Source organism: Rousettus aegyptiacus, unplaced genomic scaffold, assembly GCF_014176215.1.
Source record: "Rousettus aegyptiacus isolate mRouAeg1 unplaced genomic scaffold, mRouAeg1.p scaffold_m13_p_6, whole genome shotgun sequence".
NCBI classification, from domain to species: Eukaryota; Metazoa; Chordata; class Mammalia; order Chiroptera; family Pteropodidae; genus Rousettus; species Rousettus aegyptiacus.
In genome coordinates this window covers 74,521,662-74,547,813 of record NW_023416309.1, presented here as the reverse complement: position 1 = coordinate 74,547,813, position 26,152 = coordinate 74,521,662, and the positions used below count along the sequence as shown (strand labels likewise).

Genomic DNA, 26,152 nt, shown 5'->3' with positions numbered 1-26,152 from the left:
GCGACAACAAAGGCAGTGGAATGATGTAACCAAGGAATGCCAGCAGCCACCAGAAGCTGGAAGAGACAAAGAACAGATGCGCCCCTAGCATCTCTGGAAGGAGCACAGCCCAGCTATACTGATTTTGGACTTCTGGCCTCAACTGTAAGAGAATACATTTATGTTTGATGATGCCCAGTTTGTGGTAATTTGTTGGAGCAGTCGTAGTAAATATAATCAGTAAGAATAACTACAATTAAGTAAAACATGATTATTTTTAAATCCATGTGTTCTTCATGTTATACAAAGAAAAAAATTCCTGATTGGTCACCTTCAAAGGATTCTAGGCAACCAAGTCATTATTTTGAAAACTAGTAAAGAGAAAAATATCAAACATTTATTCTACGTTTCCTATACAAACTATACCTTAAGGTAGCAAAATACGAGAACTTATCTTTATAGAAGTATTCCAGGTAATAAATTACTATTTTACAAACCCTAATGAATGAAGAGATCTAGACAATGATCATTAATTGGTCCTAACATCTCAAAAAGAGAGACAATCAGATATTACGTGCCTCCTGATGGAGGTACACACTTTCACTTTGAAACATTCTCTTAAATAGCAAAACAAAGTCACCACACACACACAAAAAAACCAACATCATATAAACAAACAAAAAACTTGGACCTGATCATGGCCTTACATCTAAACTTTCAATTTAGAGGAAACACAGAAGGCAGAACATGGAGAAGAGTACCATATGGATGCAATTAGGAAATTCAAGGTGTGAACATTCTACAGATGGATTTCTTCAACAAATAAATTATAAGGAAGAAAAAGACATGTCAATCGATTTTAATTGTTTAAATCCTGATTTAAACAAACTCAATTTTTAAAGCTGAGACAACTGGAGAATTTCTACACTGACTAGGTATTTGATGATATTAAGAAATTATTAACTGTTTTTAGGTGTCATAACAGTATTGTGGCTCTGTTTTCATATATACTGAAATGTTTCCAAATTAAATCATACAATGTCCGAGCTTTTTAAAAATCCAGGAGAGGATTATAGATAAAACAAGACTGGCTATACGTCAATAATCATGACACATGGAGGGTAGTGTGGGTCTACATCCTAATTTTTTACTTCTAAATGTTTTAAAAGTTTCAAATAAAGGACTCCAAGGTTAATTTTGTTTAAATCTTGCCTTTTCTGTGCTTGGGCTTAAGTCTAAATTAGATGAAAAATAATGTACCCCTAAAATATCAATTCTCCACACCCTTCAAGGCATTATATTCACACATACGATTCAGAATAGAAAAGAACTACTAATTAAAAATTTAATTATTTCTGGTTATTACCAATTCCTTTAATATAAACTGATAATTGGTTTAGATTATTCTAAAGAGTTTTTATCATTTAAGTCAAGCCTAATGCAGCATTAACATACCTCTTAGAACCATGTTTCATTAGATTGTGAAACAAATCAAATTTGCTGTGTACACACTGTCCTTCATTGAAAATCTACAATGTAAACATAATCTCTTATCTCCCTACATTTGTGTTACAAAAAGGCTACAATATAGCTACAAATTTGACATTAGGAGTTACTTATCAGAATAAAAGTTCTTCCTAAATAAATAATAAAAAACAAGGATTATATTTTAGTATAAGAAAAGTTGAATGCATTATTTATGAGCTTTTCAGAAATATCAAGGTCATGCATACAAAGGGACCAGAATTTTGATAAATAACTAAAATAGATTAATTATGTATCTTTGAAAGGGGACATCTGAAACCAACAGATAAATTTTTCAAGGAGCAAGCACTGATGTTAATATTGGAGGTGGGGGATTCTCAAAGCTAGAAAAAATGAAGTAAGTAATAACAGGAGCTAATAATTATTATTGCCTATTTATCAGATAGTATATGGAAAACAGTATAGTATAATATACTGGGATTAAATTATAAACTGGTTCCTTCTCTCTATCTGTAAAAATGGGGACTAGACTACTACTACCTTCTAGGGTTGTAGTAAGGATTAAATAATCTATATATAGCTCTTCACAGAGCATTAGGCAAGTTATTTTACATACTGGCTCATTAAATTTTCAAATCAAACCATGAAGTAGACATTAGTATACCCAGTTATAGATGGCAAAATATTCTCTGAGAGATTAAGTAATCTGCCTACTGTGACACAACAAGTAAGTGACAGAACTGGATTCAAAAACTGACCTACTTGGCTCCAAGGCCTAGGCAGATTTCCCTGTGATTTTTAAGTATTTAATAGAGGAAATTAATATAAGAGATTTAGACATCACATGAATAGGAGAAATACCACCTTCTAGGGGTATTCTTTAATTTAGCCACACTGTTCACTTACATCCTAAAATACATATTACTTAATTATAAATTATTTCCCTTTATAGTAAGGACATTATTTTTAAGTTGTATGTATAATTTTATCAAAATGGTAAAGGGGCATTCTAAAGCATTTTGTTATAAACCAGTGGTTCTAAACTGGGGGTGATTTTGCTCCCCAGAGGACATGTGGCAATGTCTAGAGAAAATTCTGGTTGTCACAACTGGGAGAAGGAGTACTGGTCAGAGATGTTGCTAAAAATCCTAGAATGTACAGAACAGCCCTCCAAAACAAAGAATTATCTGGTCCAAAATGTCAACGGGAACGAAAGTTGAGAAACCTATTATATAAACTGATAGGGTTGAGAACTTCTGATACAGTGACACACTACAAGGTATGTAAAAGTCCCTTCCATTCCTAAAATTCTGAGATTCATCAAGTCCAAATCTATATCAAATTCCTAACACTCTGCGACAGCTCTCTCAACCATTCATTTAGCATTTGCTTAGGTGCATGCTTAGTACTTTTAAATACTCTCAATCTCACAAAAAATTAAGTTTAATTTACATATTGGAGAAATACAGTAAAGACACAGCAGCCCTATCAAAACTGTGCAAACACTGAAACTAAAATATTCATGGGTGTTTTTCAGTTTTAAAAACTTTTTTTAATGGAAAGACAGTGTATTTCCTGTTCCAAATTCAACCAGATCACTCAACAGCAGTCAGACAAAAAGGCTTTCACTTTCATATCACCAAACAAGAAATACTCTTGTTATGGAAATAAAGAGGCATTTTTCCACAAGTGTCTTCTGAACAATCTTTAAGGCTCTTGTAGAAATAGGTATGTAATGTTTCTATCAATTATACAGTCAAATTGGGTGATGGGGGTAGCAATGCCCACATTAACACTCCCCACCCCACAATCCCATTACCTGTTCTCCTTTGATCACTTTGTCAAACTAATTCAAATTTATAGCAACAAAATTTCACACACACAAAAACCTAACCAACCCACTAGACCTGCTGGAGTAATGTCCTTGTATAAAAAGATCTTAATGATCAATAAAATGATAAGCATTATAAGAGAGATCATTTGCAAAAGGACTCCAAATGCCAATAGAAATCAAAGAAATGCAAACCTAAACAAGACTTTTTACACACTAAAAAGAGACAACATTTTTGTGGATTTCTTTTTTAAATTAAAGATACCATTATCTGGTGTTGGCAATCTCATACACTGCCGGTGGGAGGAGAGAAGAAAGTACTATAATCGTCAAAGAATAGTGTATACGTGTTTTGTTTTGGTTTTTCCTATATTTTATGATATTTTGGCACCATGCGGCCTTGCTGGCCAGGGAGAGAGTGCCCCTCCAAGGGCTAGCGAATTCCTAGATAATAAACAACTCACCAAGGAATATGACTATCATAAACCAACCAATCCTAAGTCCACACTCCTATTATCTAACTCTCAAAAACCAAGCCACCATTTCCCCTGCCCTAAATCACCCTAGGGCCAGGTATCAGACAACTAGAGACCACCCCTATAGCCCAAAACATATCAACATTATTCCAACTATACAATCCTAAACTTGCTCAAACTTGCCTACTCTGCCCACCTATTCTTTCCCACAGAAACCACAATAAAGGCTCTGGGCCATGCTCTCCTGACATTCCTTCTGCTTCCTAACCAACCACGATACTTCTTCATGTGGCCCTGCCTGGCATGACATGCTCTCTTGAGAGCTGTAAATAAACTTTTCTTTCAAAGGTAGTTGTCTTTGTGTCTGTCACTAAAACAAATCCAGGGTATATTTCAACACAGATGACTAAGTAATAATCAACAGCAAAAACTTCAAAGTTTGTATAATCTTTAACCAAGTCAATTTCACTCCCAAGAATTTATCCTAAAGAAGTAATTATGGATGTGTCAATTCCATTGCAAGAATGTTGACTGCGGATTAGTTAAAATTCCAGAAACAAGCCAATGTCTAACAATTTTTTAAAAATGACAAAAACAATTATGAAATAACTACACAAGTTTCGAGATGAAACTTGAAAGAGAATATACATTTTATCAAATTTACAGGGAAGAAATATTTCCTATACTATTTGAACTGTCCTCAGCATAAAAGTGAAATATTTCCCAATTTATTTTACCAGGTCAGTATAATCAAGGTGCCAAAACCTAAGGTAGTATCCAAATGGAAAACTATAGGCTAATCTCATTTATGAATAGCAAAAAATATTTTAAACATTAGCAAATCAAATCTAGCTACATACTAGAACAATCCATCACAATCAAGTTGATTTTATCCCAAGTATAAAAAATCTTGTGCAACATTAGGAAATCCATTGATGTAATCAATTTTGTTAGGCAAATCAAAAAAAAAAAAAAGTGAAATAATCTCGGTGATTTACAAAAAGAAAAATAGTGAAGCAATTAAAGAGAAAATAGCTATGGGAAACAAAGAGTGTCCATATAAGGATGATCCATGTGCCTAAACTAGAGAATCCAACAAATGAAACTAAAAAAAAATTTAAAAAGAAAAAAGAAAACACTACAAGATTTAAATAAATAAATATTCCTCCCCAAAATCAGAACTGAATCTTCAAGAAAAAAATAATAAAATTTGAGCAAACGGACCCACAGAGGAAAGTAGAAAATAAAAGGAACCTGGATCTTGGACATCCTTAAGCAGTTAGTTGGACTACTTTACTTCTGAACTTACGACGGAAAAACTGAACTCTTTACTTGTTTAAAGCCACTAGGGCTGGATTTCCCAGTTGCTCTGAGACAGATGTATTCCTGATACAAAAGAATACATCAAAATTTAAATGTATATAACTTTTAATGTGGTACATATATAATGGAATATTACTCAGCTATAAGAAGAGATGAAATACTGCCATTTATGACAACATGGACCTTGAGATGATCATGCTAAGCAAAATAAGCCAGACAGAAAATGTTGAAAACCACATGAGATCACTTATATGTGGGGATATAAACCTAAAAGCAACAAATAGCACAAACAAACAGAGCTCATGGACATGGACAATAATGGACTAGCAGTTACCAGAGGGTAGAGGGGAAGAGGGGAGGGGAGAGATAGGTGGGATAAAAGGGGTCACCAAGTATGTGGTGACAGAAAGAAATCTTAACTATGGGTGGTTAACACAATGCAATATACATATATGTATGCCTTACTGTTGAATTGTACGCTTGAAACTTACTGTATTTCGTTAACCTATGTCACTGGTTAATAGAAAAATAAAATAATTAAAAGTAAATAAATGAACATAACTTTTAGAACTGCTAGAGATTTACTGCTAGAGATATACATATATGTATGCCTTACTGTTGAATCGTACACTTGAAACTTACTGTATTTTGTTAACCAATGTCACTGGTTAATAGAAAAATAAAATAATTAAAAGTAAATAAATGAACATAACTTTTAGAACTGCTAGAGATTTACTACGGAAAGTATCTGCACAAATATTTAGAAATATGTATCAGGATGTTTACTACAGTGTTATTTGTAATAGGAAAAAGTGTTTAACTTAAAACATTTACCAAGAATTAAACATATTCTGGGATCCATAGAATAGAATTCTATCAGCCATTAAAAATAACTTATTATTTAATACACCATGACTATCTCTTCATTCAAGTGGAAACAACATCCTATAAAAGTATTGTAATTTTTATTAAATTCTTAAAATTTTTTTCATATTGTAATACACATATGAAAACTATGGAAAGATACAATACCAAAATGTTCATGGAAATCATCTTTGGGTAACTACTGTTTTATTCTTCATGCTTTCCTGTATTTTTTTAGTTGTTTACAAAAGGTAATATAAATTTTATCTAAAATTAATATTTGCAGAAAAAAAATTAATGATTTATATACAAGATGTGGAGGATCTAACCTGACAAATGGCTCATATAGAAACAACTTAAGAATTGAAATTATATTGAAAAATAATTGACCAACTATTTAGAAAAAAAAAATTTTAAACAAAGAAAGCATATGGATATCTAATTGATTTTGAGACAGGGAAAGTCTTTCAAAGTAGCGAAGCACTGTCAAATTTATTCAAATTAAATTTTAGACTTCTCTGTATCATAAATTACCAAAAAGTCAAAATAAGACAAAGAAACTTGGAAAATATCCTTAACAAATAAAATACAAAGGCCAGTATCTATAAAATAGATATTTATAAATTAATAAGAAAATGGCAAGAATATGAAGAGGTAATGCACAAAGAAAGAAAACATATGGCCAATTTATTTTGAAAGGTCAATCGTACTAAAAATGCAACTTAAAACAGCGATAAGATGCTGTTTTTTGCCTATGCTACTGGCAAGAAAATTTTTAAGTCTATACTTAATGTTAACAAGGGTAAGGTGACACTAACAGACGTCGGCATGAAAGAAATGTCAACTAGACCTAGATTTCTGGAAAGCAATTTTGATGGAGATATATATATGTGAGTGAGTATGTATGTGTGTATGTTATTTATTTTAAAACCTCATACTTTATCCAAAACTCTCTAGGAAATAATCCTAGATTAATGTCCAAGGATGCCTCATATAGAGTCTATTTAATTATTGGCAAGATCTTACAAATAATCAAATACTAGTAATAGGAAAATAATTATTATGATACATTCACATAATAAATTAGACTTAAAACCAATGTTTTCTGAAAAATAACTTACAACACAGGAAAATTTCATATTTTGATTAAAATAAAATGAAAATTGGAGAAATAAAACCACATGTGCAATATGGTCAACCACTTTAAATATTTTTATTTGTAGATATAAAACATGACCAGAAATATACTAAAATGATAGCTGGAATTATGGTTAAATCTAGTTTTCATTACACTTTCTTTGCATTTTACAATCAGAAAAGAAACTTGGAGGGTTTTTTTTAAATGTTGCCCTTTTTTAATGACTTAAGAGTTAAATAAAAGTGACCTGATAGTTGGTGGAATAAAAATAATCATGGGAACCTGAAACCTGGATCCTGGGCAAAGTACTAAACTTTCATTTCCTCAATTGTGAAATAGGGGTAATATCACCCTTAAAGAATTTGGAGAATAAAATAACATAATTATACACCTGCTGGAATGGCTAAAATCCAAAACAGGCAACACCAAGTGTAAATGAGGAAGTGGAGCAACAGGAATCCTCATTCATTAACGGTGGGAATGCAAAACAGTACAGCCACTTTAACAAATCTTAATCTAAGATCCAGCAACCACACTCCTTGGTATTTACCCAAACGAGCTGAAAATTTAACAGCCACACAAAAATCTGCATTTTAGGCAGCTTTATTCACAATTGCCAAAACTTGGAAGCAACCATGATGTCCTTCAATAATACATGAATGAATTGGTGCATCCATATACAATGGAATATTAATGAGTGCTAAAACGAAATGAGCTCTCAAGCCACCAAAAGACATCAAGGAATCTTAAATGCATATTACTAAGTGAAAGAAGCCAATCTTTAAAGACTACACACTGTACAATACCAAATATATGACATTCTGGAAAAGGCGAAGCTATGGAGATAGTAAAAAGATCAGTAGTTGCCAAGGATTTAAGGAAAAAGAAGGATGAGTTAAGTGTAACAGGATTTTGACGGCAATGAAACCATTTTGTATGATACTACAATGGTCAATGATTACACTGCATTATATATATGTCCAAACCCAAAAAATGTACAACGCCAAGAATGAATCCTAATGTAAACAACGGACTTTGGATAATAATGATATGTGGGTTCACTAACTGTAACAAATATACCACATTGATGTGAAATGTTGATGATGGATGGGTCCAACAGGGTGGGGGTATACAGAAACTATACTTTCTGGTCAATTTTGCTATGAATCTAAAACTACTCTAAAACAGTCTATTAATTCTTTTTTAATTGTAACTGTATCTGTATCCCCAGTGCCTAGCACAAGGCCTGGCCTATAGTAAATGCTAAAAGAAAAAACTCACAGCACAGTGCAAGGCATGTAGCATCTTAATAAATCATAGTTGTCATTTTATTATGAATGTGATATAGTGAATTAAAACATAAATTGAGGAAATGATAAGACAGTTGAGGGTCTTGATCAAAAATGAATGTTTTTTCTGTTGTTTGTACAAATCACATAGATTCTATTATCTAGAATACTTACGCCAATTTTAGGTGCACCTTTCTAAGAAGAGCACTAACAAACTACATAGTATTAGAACATCTGGCTAGCCTAGCAGAGGAAGCCAAGAACAATGGTGAGGGTGTAGAACCCTCATATGAGGAACTGCCAAGATGGAAGAAGCTCTTTAAATATCTGAAGGCCTTTGTGTGGAAGAGAAAAGAGCCTAATTCTGATTCATTCAAGAGGCCAGGATCAAGCTGTAGAAGTTGTAGGAAAGTGGAAAAATTATGAATTTTCTAATACAGTTATCACAAAAAGTGGAAGTGTTCTAGAAAAACTAGATTTTCATCTGTTAGGAATAAATGCAAAACAAACTTTCGCAATAGAGATGGATCTAAACTGTTAACGTCCTTTTTGTTACTCTACAGAGGCTTACTAGGTTCATAATAAAATGAAAGTCAGCACTAGTTTCAGATAGACCCGGCTCTAGAGTAGCTATGAAAGTTCGGGATATAAGATGTAGATGGGAAGAGGGGGGCAGCAGTATTTTATTTATAGATAATGTAGCGGTTTAGAGAAAGTAGGTAACAATTCGGGATTAGCAGTAAATATCAAGTTTGTCTTGATTTTTAAGAGCCATAACCAAAGGAATGGCAACCCACATCACGGTTTGCTCCCTCATCCCCATCAAATTTCCCACAATAAGGACCCAATCATATCCTGTACTTATTACTCTAGCAGCCTTTCTCAACCCAGGTTCCATGACAAAATTAAGGCCTAATGCCCAAGATATTCAATGTACATAAAGAATTAACTTCTCTCCTGTGCATCTAGAATGATACTAGTTATATCATCTTCCAGATAGCTGGGAAAACAGCCCAATTATTTTCGGTGTTCTGTGGTTACAATGAGGAACCGAGGTAAGTATAAACAACCTAATCTACTTTACTGTAATAAAGGTCTCAAAACTAGAGCCTCCAGACACCTTGTCTGCCTTGTTCGTAGTTGATATTCAAAGCACATATGTTGAATAAATGAATAAAACAATGAAGACTACACTAAAACCAAATTTGCCACTTTCTACATCCACCCTCCCACTGGTTGCCTAGATTGGTAAACAGCATCAACATTCTCAGAATCCTCGATTTCTCTCTGCCTGCAACCAAAAACAAACATTCAGCAAGTTGCTATTTTACCGCCACAGTATTTCTTACATCTATTATTTCCTTTTCTCCATTCCCACTGACACAAGTTATAACCCATCATCTCTCTCCTGGACCACAGCAATAGACCAACCAATCACCTTAATCAACCATCTGCCTTATAACCAAACTACCCTCGGCATAATTTCCAGAGCAAGCTTCCTATAGCACAGTTTGGACCACACTATTACGCATGGGCCTAGCCACATGATCTAGAAAAAAACCGAACTCCTTAGCTGGCAGCAAAGCTTTCTATCATTCAGGCTCAACAACCCTTTTTCAAACCTGCCTCTAAAGAGAATACTCAGGATCCCAGGACACCAAATTATTCATACACCTCACCTCACACTGCATATTCTCACTCAGTCCACACCCTGCAGATTCTCCAAGGCTCCATCTCCATCTGTCAAAATGCTACACAACTCTCTAAGCTCTATTCAGATGCCACTTTCTCCAACATAACTTGGGGTGCAGTGAGAGTGGAATGGAGGGAGGATCCTATGTTAACTAAACTTCCTGAATGACATAAAATGTACCTGCTATGTTTTGTCAAATATTGTAAATAGGAAAGAGCTACCACATTATTGTAACTGAATGTTGTCCTGTGACTTTCTTTCAACAAATATCTATAGCTCATATTTATTCTATGGTAGGTACTGTGCTGGGAATACTATCATCAGCCAGACAAAATGCCCTTTCCTCATGTAATTTGTCTGTATTTACCACTAGATTTTAAGCTACATAAGGAAAAGAGCATTGGCTCTGCTACATTGCAAGTCACTTGCACTTCTTTAGTCCCTAGTTTCCTAATCTGTAAAATGAGAGATTACTAGTCTTTAGAATTCCTTTCAGTGATATGTCTCTATATCTACTACTCTCTAAAGGTTACATTCATCTAGAGAACATCAGTTACACCAAAACTCATTAACAACTGGAATCTGTCTCAAAAAGAATCAAAAGAATGTTAAGTAGATTCAAAACAATCTGATAGGAGAAATAAAATATTTAGAAAAGACATAACATTATCAAATTTCTTCATACTAACAGGGAGAACTCCTTGGATGTCCTCTGTGTGGTCCTAAAGAAGAAAATTAAAACCAGTAGATAGAAATTACAGTAAAACAAGTTTCTACTTAATTAAAAGATAAACAAAACAATAGAACTAGTCAAAACTAGGAGGTAGTGAGTTCCTTCTCTCCAGAAGCAGTCAAACAGAAATCAGACAACAACTTGGAAGAGGTTCAGGTATCTAATGAGAAAATTGAACAAAGGTACCTTTCTTCATAGTTCTTCCAGTTCTTTTACTTGTAGTAACAGCTTCCTCTGTGATCCAAAAGAGGAAAACGATCACCTATGGCTAAGCACCTCCTCAGTCCACATTAGCGTGCCTAAGGCCCACTCCTCCATTAGAGCATAAAATCCTTGAAAGCAGAACTACATATCATTCATTTCTATTTCCCTTCCACATTTCCCATTACAACTCTAAAACACAAAAATAAACAAAATAAATGTTTACTAAATACTCCTACGAAGATTAAACTCCATTTAATGATTATATAAGAGGAACACATCAAATTTCACTGGATAAAATCAGATATGATGTAATTGAGATATTTTAGAAAACAGAACCCTTAAGATTCAAAGACAATTCTGTCTACAAGCAGTCAGGTAAGACATACAAATTAACAGATATTACACAACTAACTGCAGGCTATTGTGTGTTGGGACACTGGTGTGATAAGACTGTGAGTTAAGTGCAGAGCTTTTGTTTTGGATCAAGTATCTCTGCAAGTTTAGTGGCTGGGAGAGTGATCAAGTTATAATAAACAAACCAAATACATGGGATTATTGAATAAATAGTATTAAGAAAATGTGTTGTCCATTTGAAATAAAAATAAAGTTATATCCCTATGTCACATCAAAACTAAATTCCAAATGCAGGCACTTCCCCCAGCAAACCAAAAAGCAGCTTTCCAGCAAGTTCTACCAAAGTTAAGTCTGCCCTTCAGAGGGCCACAATTGTATCTTCTCCACCAAAGGCTAGATCTCAGTTCTGGGAGTGGCTCTTAAAAGATTGATTCCTTCCTTAGGTGTTCTGCCTCAGCCCTAGAGGGAGTGACTGCTCCTTATAGCTGATATTCCTGTATTCTTTAGGGTTTTTTTCTCTTAGGTAATCTCCTGTTAATAATTCTTTAAATTAAGTTTTCCATTTAAATTTAAAAATAAATAAATTCCAGGTGGTTTATACAAATGTAAAAGACAAAGCTATATACTTGATGAAAATGAGTTTTTGGTATTTTTTAAAAACAAACATGGGACTTAGAGAGGTCTTCCTAAGCAAGATAAGAAACCTAGGTACTGTAAATTTTAACCTATTTCCTATTTGCCCTTAGAATACTCACTGGTAATGATTGTAGCTGCAGCATTTCCTCCAAGATAACTCGTGGATTACAGTCCTAACCTTACCCCCAAAGTTTGCCACAAAATATCTTGCATTTATTATTATTATTACTGTTATTATTATTTTCGCATTGCTCTAGCATATCCATAGTGTCGAAACAAATGACATCATTCTAGTTATAAAATTCTGGTTTTAGTAGTGGCATTTCCATTTATAAAATATAGTAATTCTCAATCACTGAAAATGTCAAATCCTAGAAAACGTAGCATTCCTATACATGATGTTAAATTGATGCTGCACTTTTTTTTCAAAACAGGAAAAGGATTAAAAATGGTCAGATCCACATAAAAATTAAAGCTTTCTGCACACACACACAAAAAAATCCATATAATCACCAGCTATCTGGGAAATACAAATTTAAAAGCCATCATGTCACCTACTTGCTTAAAAGCCTTCCAGGGCTTCCTCTATGGCTCTAAGGCTAAAGCCCACTCAGGCTAACCCTTCCCTACTTCACATCCTCTCATTCTCTCTACCCAAGTACTCTGACCTTTCTTTAATTCTCTTACTCATCATGCTTCTTCCAAAAAAAAGGGACTTCTGCTCATTCATTAAATCTCAGCTCCAGGACCACTTCCTCAGAAACCTTTCCTGGCCTCCCTAAATAGGTCAAACTCAATTATAGGCATTCATAGCACTACGCACCTCTCCCCATTGCTCAGGCCAAAAACTCTTGAGTGACCCTTGACTCCTCTCTCTCACATCCCATATCTAATCCAAATCCTGTCAGCCATACCTTCAAAATACAACCTCTACCAATATATTCTTTGTCCAAGCCTCATCGTCTTTCCTGGATTAATGCTTCCCTTGCCTCCCTTTATTGCCCACTTAGCAGTCAGAATGATCTTTGAAAACATAGGTCAGATCACATCACTTCTCTGCTCAAAACCTTTTCAATGGTTCCCCACAGTGAAAGCCAGTATTTACAATTTTTGGCTACAATGTAGGGCCCAACAAGATCTGCCCCTACTCCACTACATTTCACCTCATATCATACTACCCTCCTCTCCCTCCCCTCTCCCACCTATCCCCTGCACCCCTATAATTTCATTCTAGCCACAATGACCTCCATGTTATTCCTTAAACACGCCAGATACATTTCTTCCTAAAAGCATTTGCAAAAACTGATCCCTATCTGGAATGCTCTTTCTCCAAATATCCTCATAGTTAACTCCCCTATCTCCTTCAAGTCTTTGCCCTAGTGTCATCTTCTCAATAAGGCTATTCTGACCACTATTTAAAACCAACCTAGCCCCCCTTCATTGTACCCTGCTCTATTTTTTTGCCATAGCACTTATTACGTAACCATCCCTATCATTTGCTTATGTTTGTTGTTTAATATCTGTTTCTCTCACACTACAGCAAGGTTATTTATTATCTTTACTGCCCACTGACATATTCCAAATACCCAGAAGTGTACCTGGCAAGTAGTACACACCCATATTTGTGGAATAAGTAGTTCTATACTTGTCTGTGGGATGATCTAATTAATTGCCACCTGATTCACTACCAAGGAATGAGACTAGGTTTGGTTCTGTTCATTACTGTTATTTTCTAGAACCTAGCACAGGGCTTCCCATGGAATGGAATCATTTGTTAATTGAAGAATATTTTTTTAATCCGTCAGAAAATACAAGTTTAAAACAACTGACATTATCAAGAGCTTGTAAGCGTGCAGGGGAAATCCACCCTCTCATATACTGTTGGAGGTATGTAAATTGATACTTTATTTGAGAGTAAACTAGCAGTAGCTATTAAAATTTAAACCACTCAGAGCTCATGCCCTTTTAATTCAGTAGTCTTACAGAAGTAAAAGCGAGTACCTGAAAAATATGTAAAAGGATATCTATTCCAGCACTGTTTATAAAACAATGGGAAAAAATCCAAAGCAATCTATTTGTCCATCAAAAGAGAACTAGACAAATAAATCATGCAAGGCATATGCATATGATGGAATACTCTTTAAAAAGAATAAGGAAGATGTATAACACTAAAGTGAAAAGTAGTCCATGATCTAGTAATTATACCAGAGGTCCCTAGCATCAGATGGCCTGGATTTGAATCCTGACTCCCTGCCACTTCTTAGCTGTAGAACTCTAGGCATCTTTAACTTCTCCAGGCTTCAGTTTCCTCATCAATAAAATAGAAATCATAATAATATTACAACAGTACCCACCTGACACAATGATTTCCTGAGATAATGCATGCAGCACTTATAGCACATTACATGGCTACATGACTATTCACATGTATATAATAATTATAGCTAACATTTATTAAGTGAAATAGAGAAGTTGCAGGCCTACGCAGACCCATTTCAGAAATGGGAAAAGGTAGTATGTTTGTGTAACTACAGAAAAAAGTAAAGGACAGAAAACTTAATAGTGGTTAAGTTTTATTTTCTCCCACTCAGACATGGGAGAAAATATACTTAATGTACATACTTTTTAATAGAGGGAATTCTAGATGACGTTTTTAAACAAAGAATAAAGTAAAATCAGAAGAAATGCTTCTAAGGTATAGTTTAACTTAGATTTTAAAATATTAAAATTTGAATTCTCAAGGTAAAATGGAATAACTGCCTGAAATTTGCTACTAAAATTACTTTTATTCTAAACAAGTAAACTAAGATGCACCATCAAAAAAAAAATAACTTTTTCAAAACTTTACAAAATGAGAAAAAAATTATTACATTTTATCATGTCCATTACACACAAAATCAATTTTTCTTAACCTAACATATCTCCATGAAAAACAAAGATGTGTCAAAAAAGAAAACAATGTCAAGGTTGGGTTGACTGGTGAAAAGGGGGAAGGGATTAAACTGTACAAATTACCAGATATGAAAACAATTACAGGGATGCAAAGCACAACATAGGGAATATAGTCAATAATATTGTAACAACTATGCATGGTGTAGATGGGTCCTAGACTTATCAGGGTAATCACTTCGTAACTTACATAAAATTCTAAGCAATATGTTGTATATTTGAAACTAATATAATTTTGTATGTCAACTGTAATTGAAAAATTTAAAAATTAATTTAAAAAAGTCAACATAAAACATTAAAGGCAACTGCTTTAAATGGGATAAAAGCTAAATTTTTAAAAACCTAAGCAGTTATCTTTTATTGTCAATTTGCCTCAAAAGAATTCTGCAATGGTTTAAAATCAGCAGGGCTAGGAAATTCCAGTGAACTTAAAGCTAAAGTGTTAAGAACTTATATTTTCAGCCAAAGACAAAAATTAAATCCCTACAGTGAACTTCTAAGACACTGATGCAGAAAACTAAATATAATAAATTCTCTCTCCTTTTGTAAACAGTAGCTGTGGATGCTCATTTACTACACTAATTGAAAATAAATACTGCAATTTATGCAAACTGATCTCATCCCAGAAGTCACAGGATTTGAAAAATAGGAAATAAGACTGTACTAAGAATAACAAGAATACAAGATTTCCTAAAGCTCATTTTTCCCAGCCTCTTTCAAGTGCTTAGTCACTTCTGCCTATCTACAAGGAAGACCATTTCACATCTTGAAAGGGGCAGGGGATTTTGATTCCAGACTGCCATGTCACCTGAGCTGTCCTAGACGTGTTTCCATGCAATTCAAGAGAAGGTAGCAGCCAGCTAAGCATACCTACCACTCCAGATCAGAACCAGAAGCCACTGGAGCTCTCTGTATTCTGCCTCTGTCTGCAGGAACAAAGAGGAGTTTGTGGAAAAAGCAAGTTTTCTTCCTGACACCAAATGCAAAAGGTGAGAATTAAAATGTAGCCTGAAAAAATGCCAGTTTCCACTGACAGCCAACCAAAAATGCCTCCCTTCTCCTCTGCTGAAAGAGAAACAGCAAGCAGATTCTTATACAACTCCAGATGAGAGTAGGGACCTCTCTCCTCAGGCAACTTACAAAATCTAAAACTAGAGGCTAACAAGCTTTGAAGCATACTTCCAAGAAAGCAGCTGGCCTTAAAATCTGATAACATTGTTTCAGGTTCCCCAAAAGCAAGAACAAAGAGTAAGGTTTCTTTGAAAGGTTATTTTAAGAGACAACCCTAGGCAAAGGCAAGTTTTTAAGTACCTACTATATGCCCAGTACCATGTCCCAACATTCCATTCGCACTTAAAGACCATAAGCACACACGCTGATTACAGAAATACACCTGAAAGAACTTTCTCAACTAAATACGGTAGGACCTTGCCAAAGATCAAGCACCTTCTTTCCAAACATAACTCCAGGTAGTAAAACCACTGGAAGGATGCAGTCGATCTCTGAAGAGCTTAATCCGCTTCCCAGAAGGTCATGAAGGACTAACCAACTTAAGACTATTTCGAATTGGGTTCTTTTTCCTTCCAAGAATATAAGTGCTATAAAACACATGATTCTTCCACTTCAGCATTCTCAAACACCATTCTCTTATTCCCAAATACACTCATAATAATACTAATCAGTTTACATACATACATGTTACCATCTTACAGATAAAATATAAATACATGAATTAATTTATTTTCATGAATGAGAATACTGAAGTTCGGAGGCTAAAACACTTGCCCAGAGCTTGTCAGTAAAGGATCCAGGTCCTTTACGCTCCCAGGCCCCAGCAGTACCATGAAAGCACACTGTCTCTCAAGGAACGCTAGTAAATCCTGTACCCGATTCCAACTAGTTTTGTCACAAAACTGGGTGCACAGCGCTCTGTAGCATGGACTGGGTGGGGGGAGGGGATGTAGGAGAGATACAGAGATAGAGGGCACACCGCCACTATCCAAGCAATTTTTTTTCTCTTAGCGAATATAGCACATGTTCCCTATTTCCATCCTCCCCACCCGCAGAACCCACGTGCTAGTCCCACTGCTACCCACCGCAGCTCCCCAGCTTCAGCCAGGTCCCCCGCAACCTCCCCATGCCCTTCCCTCCGCCTCCGGCCACTGCTGCTGCCCGCGCCTCCCGCCCCCTCCCAAGCGACTACCGCCCAGGCCCCCGCGCCACCCTCGCGCGCGGCAGGCTCCGGAACCCGCGCGCTCCCGCCTCCGCCCGGCGGGGTCACCCCCCGGGCCTGCGCGCGCCCTTCCCGCCGCCCAGAGGTTCCCCCCGCGACGCCGGCGCCGGGAAGGCCGCGCCCGCCGCGCCTGCCATGGTGGGCGCCTCACCGTCAGGCTGAGAAGCCGGGCCCGGCTGCGCCATGACCAGGCGGCAGGCCTTGGGGAGCGGGGATGGGCGGGGAAGCGGCGTCCCGGGCTCCTGCGAGCTCAGCTGGCGGAGGAGGCGTCGACCGAGCCGCCGCCGCCGCCGCCCAGGGAGGAACCGCTAAGGCTGGAGCCGCCGGCGCCGCCACAGCCGCGGGCAGAGACGGACCTGAGCGCCGACCTCCGCCTCCTCATCCTGACAGCGGGAAATAAGCGGTGCGCAGGCGCGGGGGGATGGGGCGGCACGTGACGTCGCCCTGAGGGCAAGGGCGGGGCTTCGCGGGAGGACTGGGAGCGGGCGGGTGGGGAGGCTCGGGACTCCACCGAGCCGGCTGCGGGAGCGCGGGAGGAGGCGAATAGGAGTGGAGGGAGAGAGCTAGAGGGGAGTGGTGGGGGGACGGCGGCCGAAAAGGCCCGGCAGTTTACACGGGCCGCTTCCAGTCCTCCGCCTGAGCACAGAGGCAAAGAAAAAATACTTTTAAAGAAGGCGAAAGAGGAGGCGGGTTGGTGAAGTGAGTGCATATTCAGTCCCTACCTCTTCTAGCCGTGTGACCTTGGGCGAGTCACTTGACCTCTCTGAGCTTCACAAACTTGATTTGCATGATAGCTAAGAAGAATTTAAATGAGGTAAAATGTGAGGAACTGTTCCCGACTAGCTTTCCATTAGCCACCTATGTACAATGTGATTTCGGTGCCAGGCAGTATGATGAGTGCTGGGGATACAGCCAGACACAATCCCTGCACTCAGGAGGACAGAGATGATGATATACAGACAGTACTGCCCTTATACCTGGGCAAGAGAGCCTGCCTTAGGCCTCATTCGTTAGAAGCCGGCCCCTAGCCCCTCTCTAGCCATACTCCTACTGGGTGAGTCCATATGGTCCTGGGAACATGCCCATCTGGTGCTTGTGCCAAGTTCTGGGAAACCCAGACCCCAGAATTCCTTTCTCAAATGACTGGAGCCTGTGCCTCTTCCCCAGGTCTGTTCTCTCTAGGCAGAGTCAGGACATCCATAAAAGTGCCTAAGGGCAGCTGTATTTAGGGTGATGGCACAGCAGTTGCATTTGAGCTGCTGTGTTCACAGATCCCTAATGCAGGACAGAGGTGAGAAAAGGCTGGTGGGCTATGGGCCAACAATGGGGCCAAGGCCTGCACTCCCCTCATCACTTCATTCAAGTACATAAATCTGAGGAATCTAGGAATTCTACATTTAAACTAGGTCTTCTGCAGCATTAAAGATGTGTATTTGTCAAAGTAAAATAGAATATATTAAGGTTAACAGTTGGAGAGATTTATCATTTTAAACAATTTAGATAGACATGTGACATCTATTTGTACTTTTGCCCTAAATCTTACTAACATTAGGAGAGGTCCTATATACATACTTGAGGTTTTTGAGCAGTAAATATCCTCGAATGGCTGGATATCCTCTAGTGCCTTTGGAAGAGCGAGCAGGGTCATTTCCCCAACCCCACCTCTCCATAAATGACTTTCCTTGGTAAGCAAATCTATGCTTAGTAGGAAGACCTTTGCCTAGGATAGGGCAGCCTACTGCATCTTCTGTCTTGTGATGACTAACATTAGGCAAGGGTCATAAAGATAGCACATGCAGATGCCCTCTAGAGAAGTGGCTCCTTCCAGTGAGTAAGAGACATATTTATTGTCATTGATAATCTGGGGTTTGAAGCTAGACCTTCAAGATCAAGACAGAAATGGTCAGGCTGCTGGTTTGGACAAAACAATTTTCAAGTCAGATAGGAGATATAAGAGTTATGTACATTTTCATATTTTTAGGTAAACTTTAAAACCCTGCAATTCCACACATAGGTACTTATTTAAAGAAAACAAGTAAGTGCTCGAAACATTAATTTTTAAATGATTTTTTATATTCTGAAGGAAATCGGGAGATAAGATTTAAACACATAAAATAATTACTTAACAATTACATTGCACATGTGCACAAGAATATTCATAGTGACATAAAACAGTAAATACATAAATAACCTAAATGTTCATTAGTAGTAGAACAGATAAGTTTTAAAATATTCATGCAATGGAATATTCTACAACAATGAAAGTGAACAAACTACAGCTACATATTGAACATAGATGGATCTCACAAACAATTTTGAGAGAAAGATGCAAATTATAAAATATAATGTGATTCCATTTATATAAAGTTCCAAAACAGGTAAAACTAAATATTATGTATACATAGCTGGTAAACTATAAAAATAGGAAGAGAACCAGTACCACAGAGGTCATGACAGTGGTCCCTAGAACAGGGACGGGGGGACATACGATGAAGAAGGACTCGTAAAAGCCTACCTTCCAGGGTGCTGGCAATGTGGTATTTCTTAACATAGGTCCATTTTAACTGATTATAAATCTGGAAAATACAAACTTTGATGTAGTTTAGGTGAGAAAGATTTGGGAGTATTTTCTGAGTACAAGCTTAAAATGAGTAAATTCAATGCAACTGCTGGAAAGTGTTCATTTTGTGCTTCATTGATAGAGTCACAGAGTGTAGATTATAAGAAATGATACCTCTTCTGCACTGCCTTGATCAGGTCACATCAGCAGTGTTGGTTGTATTTGTTCTAGGCACCATTATTTATTTGCAAGGGGACGCTGACCAGCTGGAGTGGGTAGAGCCCCAAAGAATGAAGAATCTGAAACTAATTCTGTGCAGGTTCGTGGATATATCAGAGAAAGTTACTCTGGGGAAAAAAAGACAACTTGGGCAGTGAAGAGGGTCTTCAGATCCCATAGGACAGTGGGTATAAATGTGCTATATGCCCAGAGAATGCAGCAAGACAGGCTTCAACTCAACCTAAAGAACTTCTCAGTTGCAGGTAACCAGAGTGAGCTCAGTGAGTGAGCTCCATGTCACTACAAGTGTGCAAGGAGAGCTGGCTGGCAATTGGTCAGAGGTACTGTAGAAGGGATTCCTGCTGCAGTTGGAGAATTAAACTAGATCATCTTTCCAGTCCTTTTAATATAATATTCCGTAACAACAGTAATAAGTTTGCTACAGTTTAAAATTTACTACGTGCTTTTCCATACATATTATTTCATTTAACTCTTCACAACAACCCAAAAGGTGGGCAATAGGCATAGAATAGATAAATCAAATTTTCCTGGATAAGTTCCATTTCAAAATTCTACCCTGTGGTTTTTATAACTACAGTATGGCTATCAGACTAGGTGTCTCAACTCGGGATTCAGCTGATAGTACTCAGTAGTGTTGGAGTTCTCTCTCTTCCTGATACCCAGATTCTCGAAGGCAGGAAAGGATCAAGGCACCATAGTTCTCTAGCTTTCAATAAGGGACAGCTTCAAGACAGAGTATGGGAGAAAAACAAGAATTAGGGGACCCTCCCCCAGGGACCCGGTCTTCTTCCAGACATATGGAGATTTGGAAACTCTTGACTTCATCTATAAGGGTTCCCAAGGAAAGCTCATCAGGGACAGACACCATTATGTACTCAGCCATAATACCCCACCCTGGTCCCTCTCTCTACAGTTATTCTGGTCCATTTGACCATGAGCAGCTACCGTCTCCTCTTGGGACCTAGAGTGGGACAGCAGTGATTAGTGATGACTGCTCCCATCCATTTTTGCCCCATTCTCTCCCAAGCGAAAAGTATATGGGAGAGCACCCCCAAATGAAGGATGACTTCTCTCTCATGTTCTCAGGAGATGCAGATTGATATCCAGGAAAGCACTCCAGGCTTAAAATCAGAAGACCTGGAAGTTCTGACACAGATTAGCTGTTGACTCAGAATATATTATTTAACCTCTTTGAGCCCCTGTTTACCTATCTCTAAAATGGGGGTAATAGACCAGCCTCATGGTGCATCAGGACTAAAGTGATCAAGTACCAGCCCGTAACACATGGTAGTTGCTCTATAAATGTCTGCTTCCTTCTCTCCTTTTCTCCTTTCCTTCCTTTTTTTCTAGATCAGTAGTTTCCATCCTGGGGAAGAAGGATCCCTGCACCTTAGAAGCCAGTCTATGAAGGTACTTCTAGAAATCAGGGCAGAAATTTCCAATATTCCCAAAGCCTAATGGAACTGTCCCATTTACAGTAGATAAGGTCCCAGGGCTAAAATGTCAAGTTTCTTTGCATTGGACAGAAATTATATCACAAGGCAGTGCAGAAGAGGTATCACTTCCTATAATCTTATTCTAGTTCTATATTAGCTGTTAATTATAATACAAAGAGGAACCCATTATTACTTAATGTATGTAGTTTGCTAGATAGATAAGTATCTTTACATCTAGTGGGTTCTTCCATTTCTCAGAATTCCCCTTTTATTATGCCATTGACCACACAATGGCATAATTGGAAATAAAAATCACTGACATTTACAATTTACTATGTGTCAAGCACTGGACAGAGTGTTTTATCCTTGTATTGATTCATTTAATCCTCTTAAGAACCTTATGATGGGGATATGGGAGGAGGGGGGAACTATTGTCAATCCATTTTATAGAAGATATGATCAGAGAGGTTAAATAACTCATACAAGGTCACAGAGCTAGTAAGTGATAGAAATGGAAGTCACATCCAGACTGTCTGAGTCCAATGTCCTTATGCGTAACTCCCATGCTATGTTTATTAGCAAGTATCAATGTGTCTCTTTCTCCCATTGGGGGAAGATGTCAACTCCCAAAAAACAGTGACAGTCATTTATTTCTAATGTTGTGTGTCTAGTGCCTAACATAAGATGTGCTCAATACCTATTAAGTGAATGAATGGATGGATGACTGGACAAATGAATAACACTAGGAGTATATGGAGCAAATAATAAGAAATTTTTGGTGGTGAGAAGATCTACAGTCTGCAGATTAAATCTGTTAGATTCAATTCTATTTGGTCTCCATTCATCTGCCCTTTACTTCTCATTGTATTACAGATAATAATTTTAACTATTACTACTACTAATAATATCCACCATTTAACTGAATACCTACTACTATTATGCTAGAGATTTTATCTGTATTGTCTCCTCAACCCTCATCACAATCCTTTGTAGTAGGTTCCATTTATTATTTCAGAGCTCAAAGAGATTAAATGACTTGCCCAAGCCACACAGTGAATGGGAAAGAACCAGAACACAAAATCAACTTTGTCTGACTCCAAAGTGTATGCATTTATTGTTGTCAGTGCTAGCTAATCACATCTATCAGATATCAGCATATACCCCTATGCTGTTATCAACTGAATTCACTTTTAGAATTTCCAATGACATCTCCAAAAGTTACCCTCCTTTATATTTCTTATTTATTTCTTTTTCAAATTACTCCAGTAAAATTCTAGTTCTAAATTTTTTAAAGTACAGATAAAGCAAAATTACCCCCTCCACCTCTCATCCTCCCAATAAACACACAACTCCATATCCCTCCCCAGGGCAAACTACTGTTATCAGCTTTTTATGAATCCCTTCAGACATTTTTCTATATGTCTGTAGAAACATGTGCCTTTGTTTTATGTTCTTCACAAAAATAAGATCATCTCATACATATTATTCTGAACTTGCTTTTTCCCTTAATAATATAGTTAGTACAGAGATCTCTACTTTTTTTTTTTTAACTCTGACATAGTTTTCCATCTACGGAAATGGTTAGGTTAATAACAATTTTTCATCATTTACAAACAATGCTACAAGAAACATGCATACCTCTTTAGGCACTTATATGAGACGTTTTCCAGGAGACTTACCTACCCACTTCGAATTACTAAATCAAAGGTCATGAAGACTTTTTCATTATGATACTGACGACTTACTCAAAAAATATCACATCAACGTATATTCCTACCAACACTGTATAAACATCCATTCCTGCGCATCCTTACCAACTCTAACTTTTATCAATCTTCTTTACATCCACCAATCTGATAAGCTAAAGATTCTATATTAGTGTCATATTAACAAGCATTTCCCTGAATATCAGTGAGATTTGAATTTTTTTCATATTTTATTTAGCTATTTGTATTTATTCTACATTTGTCGCTGGTTATTTGTCTTTTATTATTGATTCGTAGGAGCTCTTAATGTGTTCTGGATATTATCTTTTGTTCGTTATATATAGTGTATTTTCTTCCAGTTTGTTATTTGTTTTTTAATGTTTAATGCTAAATATTATTTATTTACAGAAATTTTACATTTTAATTGGTAACTTATCTATCTTTTTTTAGCTTCTGAGTTTTTCATCTTATCCAAGAAGGCCTTTCTCACCCCCAAATTCATAAATATATTCTCAATAGTTTTCCCAATATTTTTGTATATTTTACATATAGTTTCCTTTCTTCATTTTAGCTTTTTATCTACTAAGAATAATTTTTTTGTATGGCACGAGGAAGGGAATCTAAATTTATTTTTTCGGATGGATAGGCAATTGTCCCCAAATCATTATTTCCCCACTAATTTGAAATGCCACCTTTATTTTTGATAAATTTCTATAAATATATTAACTAAAATTATCTTTGTTGCAAGAGAAAACCCCCTCAAACTGGTTTTAAAAAAGAAGGTAAATTTGTCTGCTCATATTACTAAGATGTCCAAAACAGCAACTGGTTTGTGGAGAGGCTTTGAATAAAATCAACTAGAGTGATAGAAGGCGGGAGTGGGGCTGCTTTGGCTGAGACCTGGGAAGATGGAGGCAGCCACAGGAATATGTGGAGGGGAAGAATATTCGTGCAGAAAGAGAAGAAGCTTATATAAGTACTGAGAGTATAACAAGCCTGGCATGTCCAAGAGACAAAAGAAAGCTACGATAACTGGAGCAGAGAGGATGAGGGCCAGAGTGGTGGGAGACAACTAGAGAGGTAGCCACAGGTCAAGTCCTCTAAGACATTGAAGCCACAAGGAATTGAATTATACTCTATTTTATTCCATCGATTACGGGTAGCCATTGGAGAGTTTTAAACAGAAGAGCTATGGGATTTGATGTACACTTCTAAAGAGATCACCCTGGTCACTATCTGGAAAATGGATTATAGGAAAGAGGAGAGGTAAATATGGAAGTGGGGAGGCCAGTTAGGGGGTGCTGCCATAGTCAGGGAGATAAATGATGGTGGCTTGGTCCAGGGTTATACCAGAGGGGACACAGGGATATGAATATAATTTTTTGAGATGAGCATTTACTGAGGGAAAAAATAAAAGAGTTCTGTTTTTGCCATGGTAGATCTAAGAGCCTATTGGGTAATCTAAGTGAAAATGTCAAGTAGATAGTTGGATATACAAATTTGGAACTTGGGTAGGAATGTGGTTGGGGAGTCACCAGTTTAGATGATATTTATAGTCAACAGCTAGAACACATATGTAAAAATCTAGAGAAACAAGACCAAAACCTTATAGAAAAATGGACAAAATACATATAGCAGTTAATTTTAAAAGCCATCAAAAGTTCTTTAAACATATCAAATGACATTCAAACTCACTCAAAATATAATTCAAACAGAAACCACACTAAGGTACTGTTTCTTGCCCATCGATTGATAAAAGTTCAAAAGGTTGACAACCTATTTTATTAGTCAACTGTGAGGAAAATAGGCACTCTCTTACATTGCTGTTGGAAGCACAAAATGGGACAAAAGCTATAGAGGGAAAATTTGGCAATATTTAACAAAATCATGTATTTATATGCATTTACCATTGACCCAGTAATCTCTTTTGTAGGAAGTTACCTTGAAGATATAACTGCAAAAAATGAAAACAAATGCCCAAGGTTATTAACTGTGGCATTATTTTTAATAGCAAAACATTGGAAACAACCCAAATCCCACCTACATAGGAAACTTGTTGAATTATAGATGGTAAACTAAACAATTGAATACTCTGTAGCCATAGAGAATGAAGAGTTTTGTGTACTAGTATGAAATGAATACCAAGATATATTAAGTGAAAACGAAGCAGAGGTCAAAAAGTGCATATAATATGCTACATTTTGTTAAGAAAAAAATAGGGGAATTAAGCCTATATATTCTGTATTTCCTAATTTTTTATTACAGCTTTATTGAAATATAATCAAATAACATAAAATTCACCCTTTTAAGGTATACATGTCAGTATACCTTAAAAGGTATACATGTCAGTATACCTTAAAAGGGTGAATTTTATGTTATTTGATTATATTTCAATATTTATTAAGATGTGCAACCATCACCACAATCAATTTTGGAACATTTTCATCAACACAAAAAGAAACCCTGTACCCATTACAGTCACTCCCTATTCCCCTCTTCCTCCATGTCCTGGAAACCACTTCTCTATATTCCATTTTATGGATTTTCTATTTTGGACATTTCATATAAATAGATTCCTACAATATTTTGCCATTTGTGTCTAGCTTCTTTCACTAAGCATCTTTTCAAGGTTCATCTATGTTGTAGCATGTATCAACACTTTGTTTCCTTTTGTGGCTAAATAATATTCCATTGTATAGATACCACATTTTGTTTATCTGTTCATCAGCTGAGGGATGTTTGGGTTATTTTCACATAGCACTGTTGTGAATATTCATGTATGAGTTGTGGTATAAACACATGTATTAATTTCACTTGGTTATAGAACTATGGGTGGAATTGCTGGGTCATGAGGTAACTCTGTGTTTAGCATTTTGAGGAACTGATAGCTGTCCTCCAAAGTAGTGGCACCATTTTACAGTTCTAACAGCAACATATGAGGGTTCTAAATTCTCGACATGTTTGCCAATACTTGTTATTTGTTGTCTATATATATATATTTTTTATTTTAGCCATCCAAGTGA

The 26,152-nt window shown here is 36.7% G+C and overlaps 1 protein-coding gene across 4 annotated transcripts in view; it reads right to left on the bottom strand.

Moving 5' to 3' along the window:
- Window positions 1–17,587, bottom strand: part of RABEP1 (rabaptin, RAB GTPase binding effector protein 1) — a 94,991-nt gene extending 77,404 nt beyond the window's left edge. The window contains exon 1 of one of the 4 annotated variants that reach the window (XM_016141965.2): window positions 17,339–17,587. In XM_016141965.2, the coding sequence (XP_015997451.1) occupies window positions 17,339–17,372 (34 nt within the window). In that variant the 5' untranslated portion in view covers window positions 17,373–17,587. The remainder of the gene's footprint in view (window positions 1–17,338) is intronic. The other 3 variants (XM_016141967.2, XM_036223040.1, XM_036223042.1) reach the window with 3 other exon arrangements.
- Between the last annotated feature and the right edge of the window lie 8,565 nt (window positions 17,588–26,152).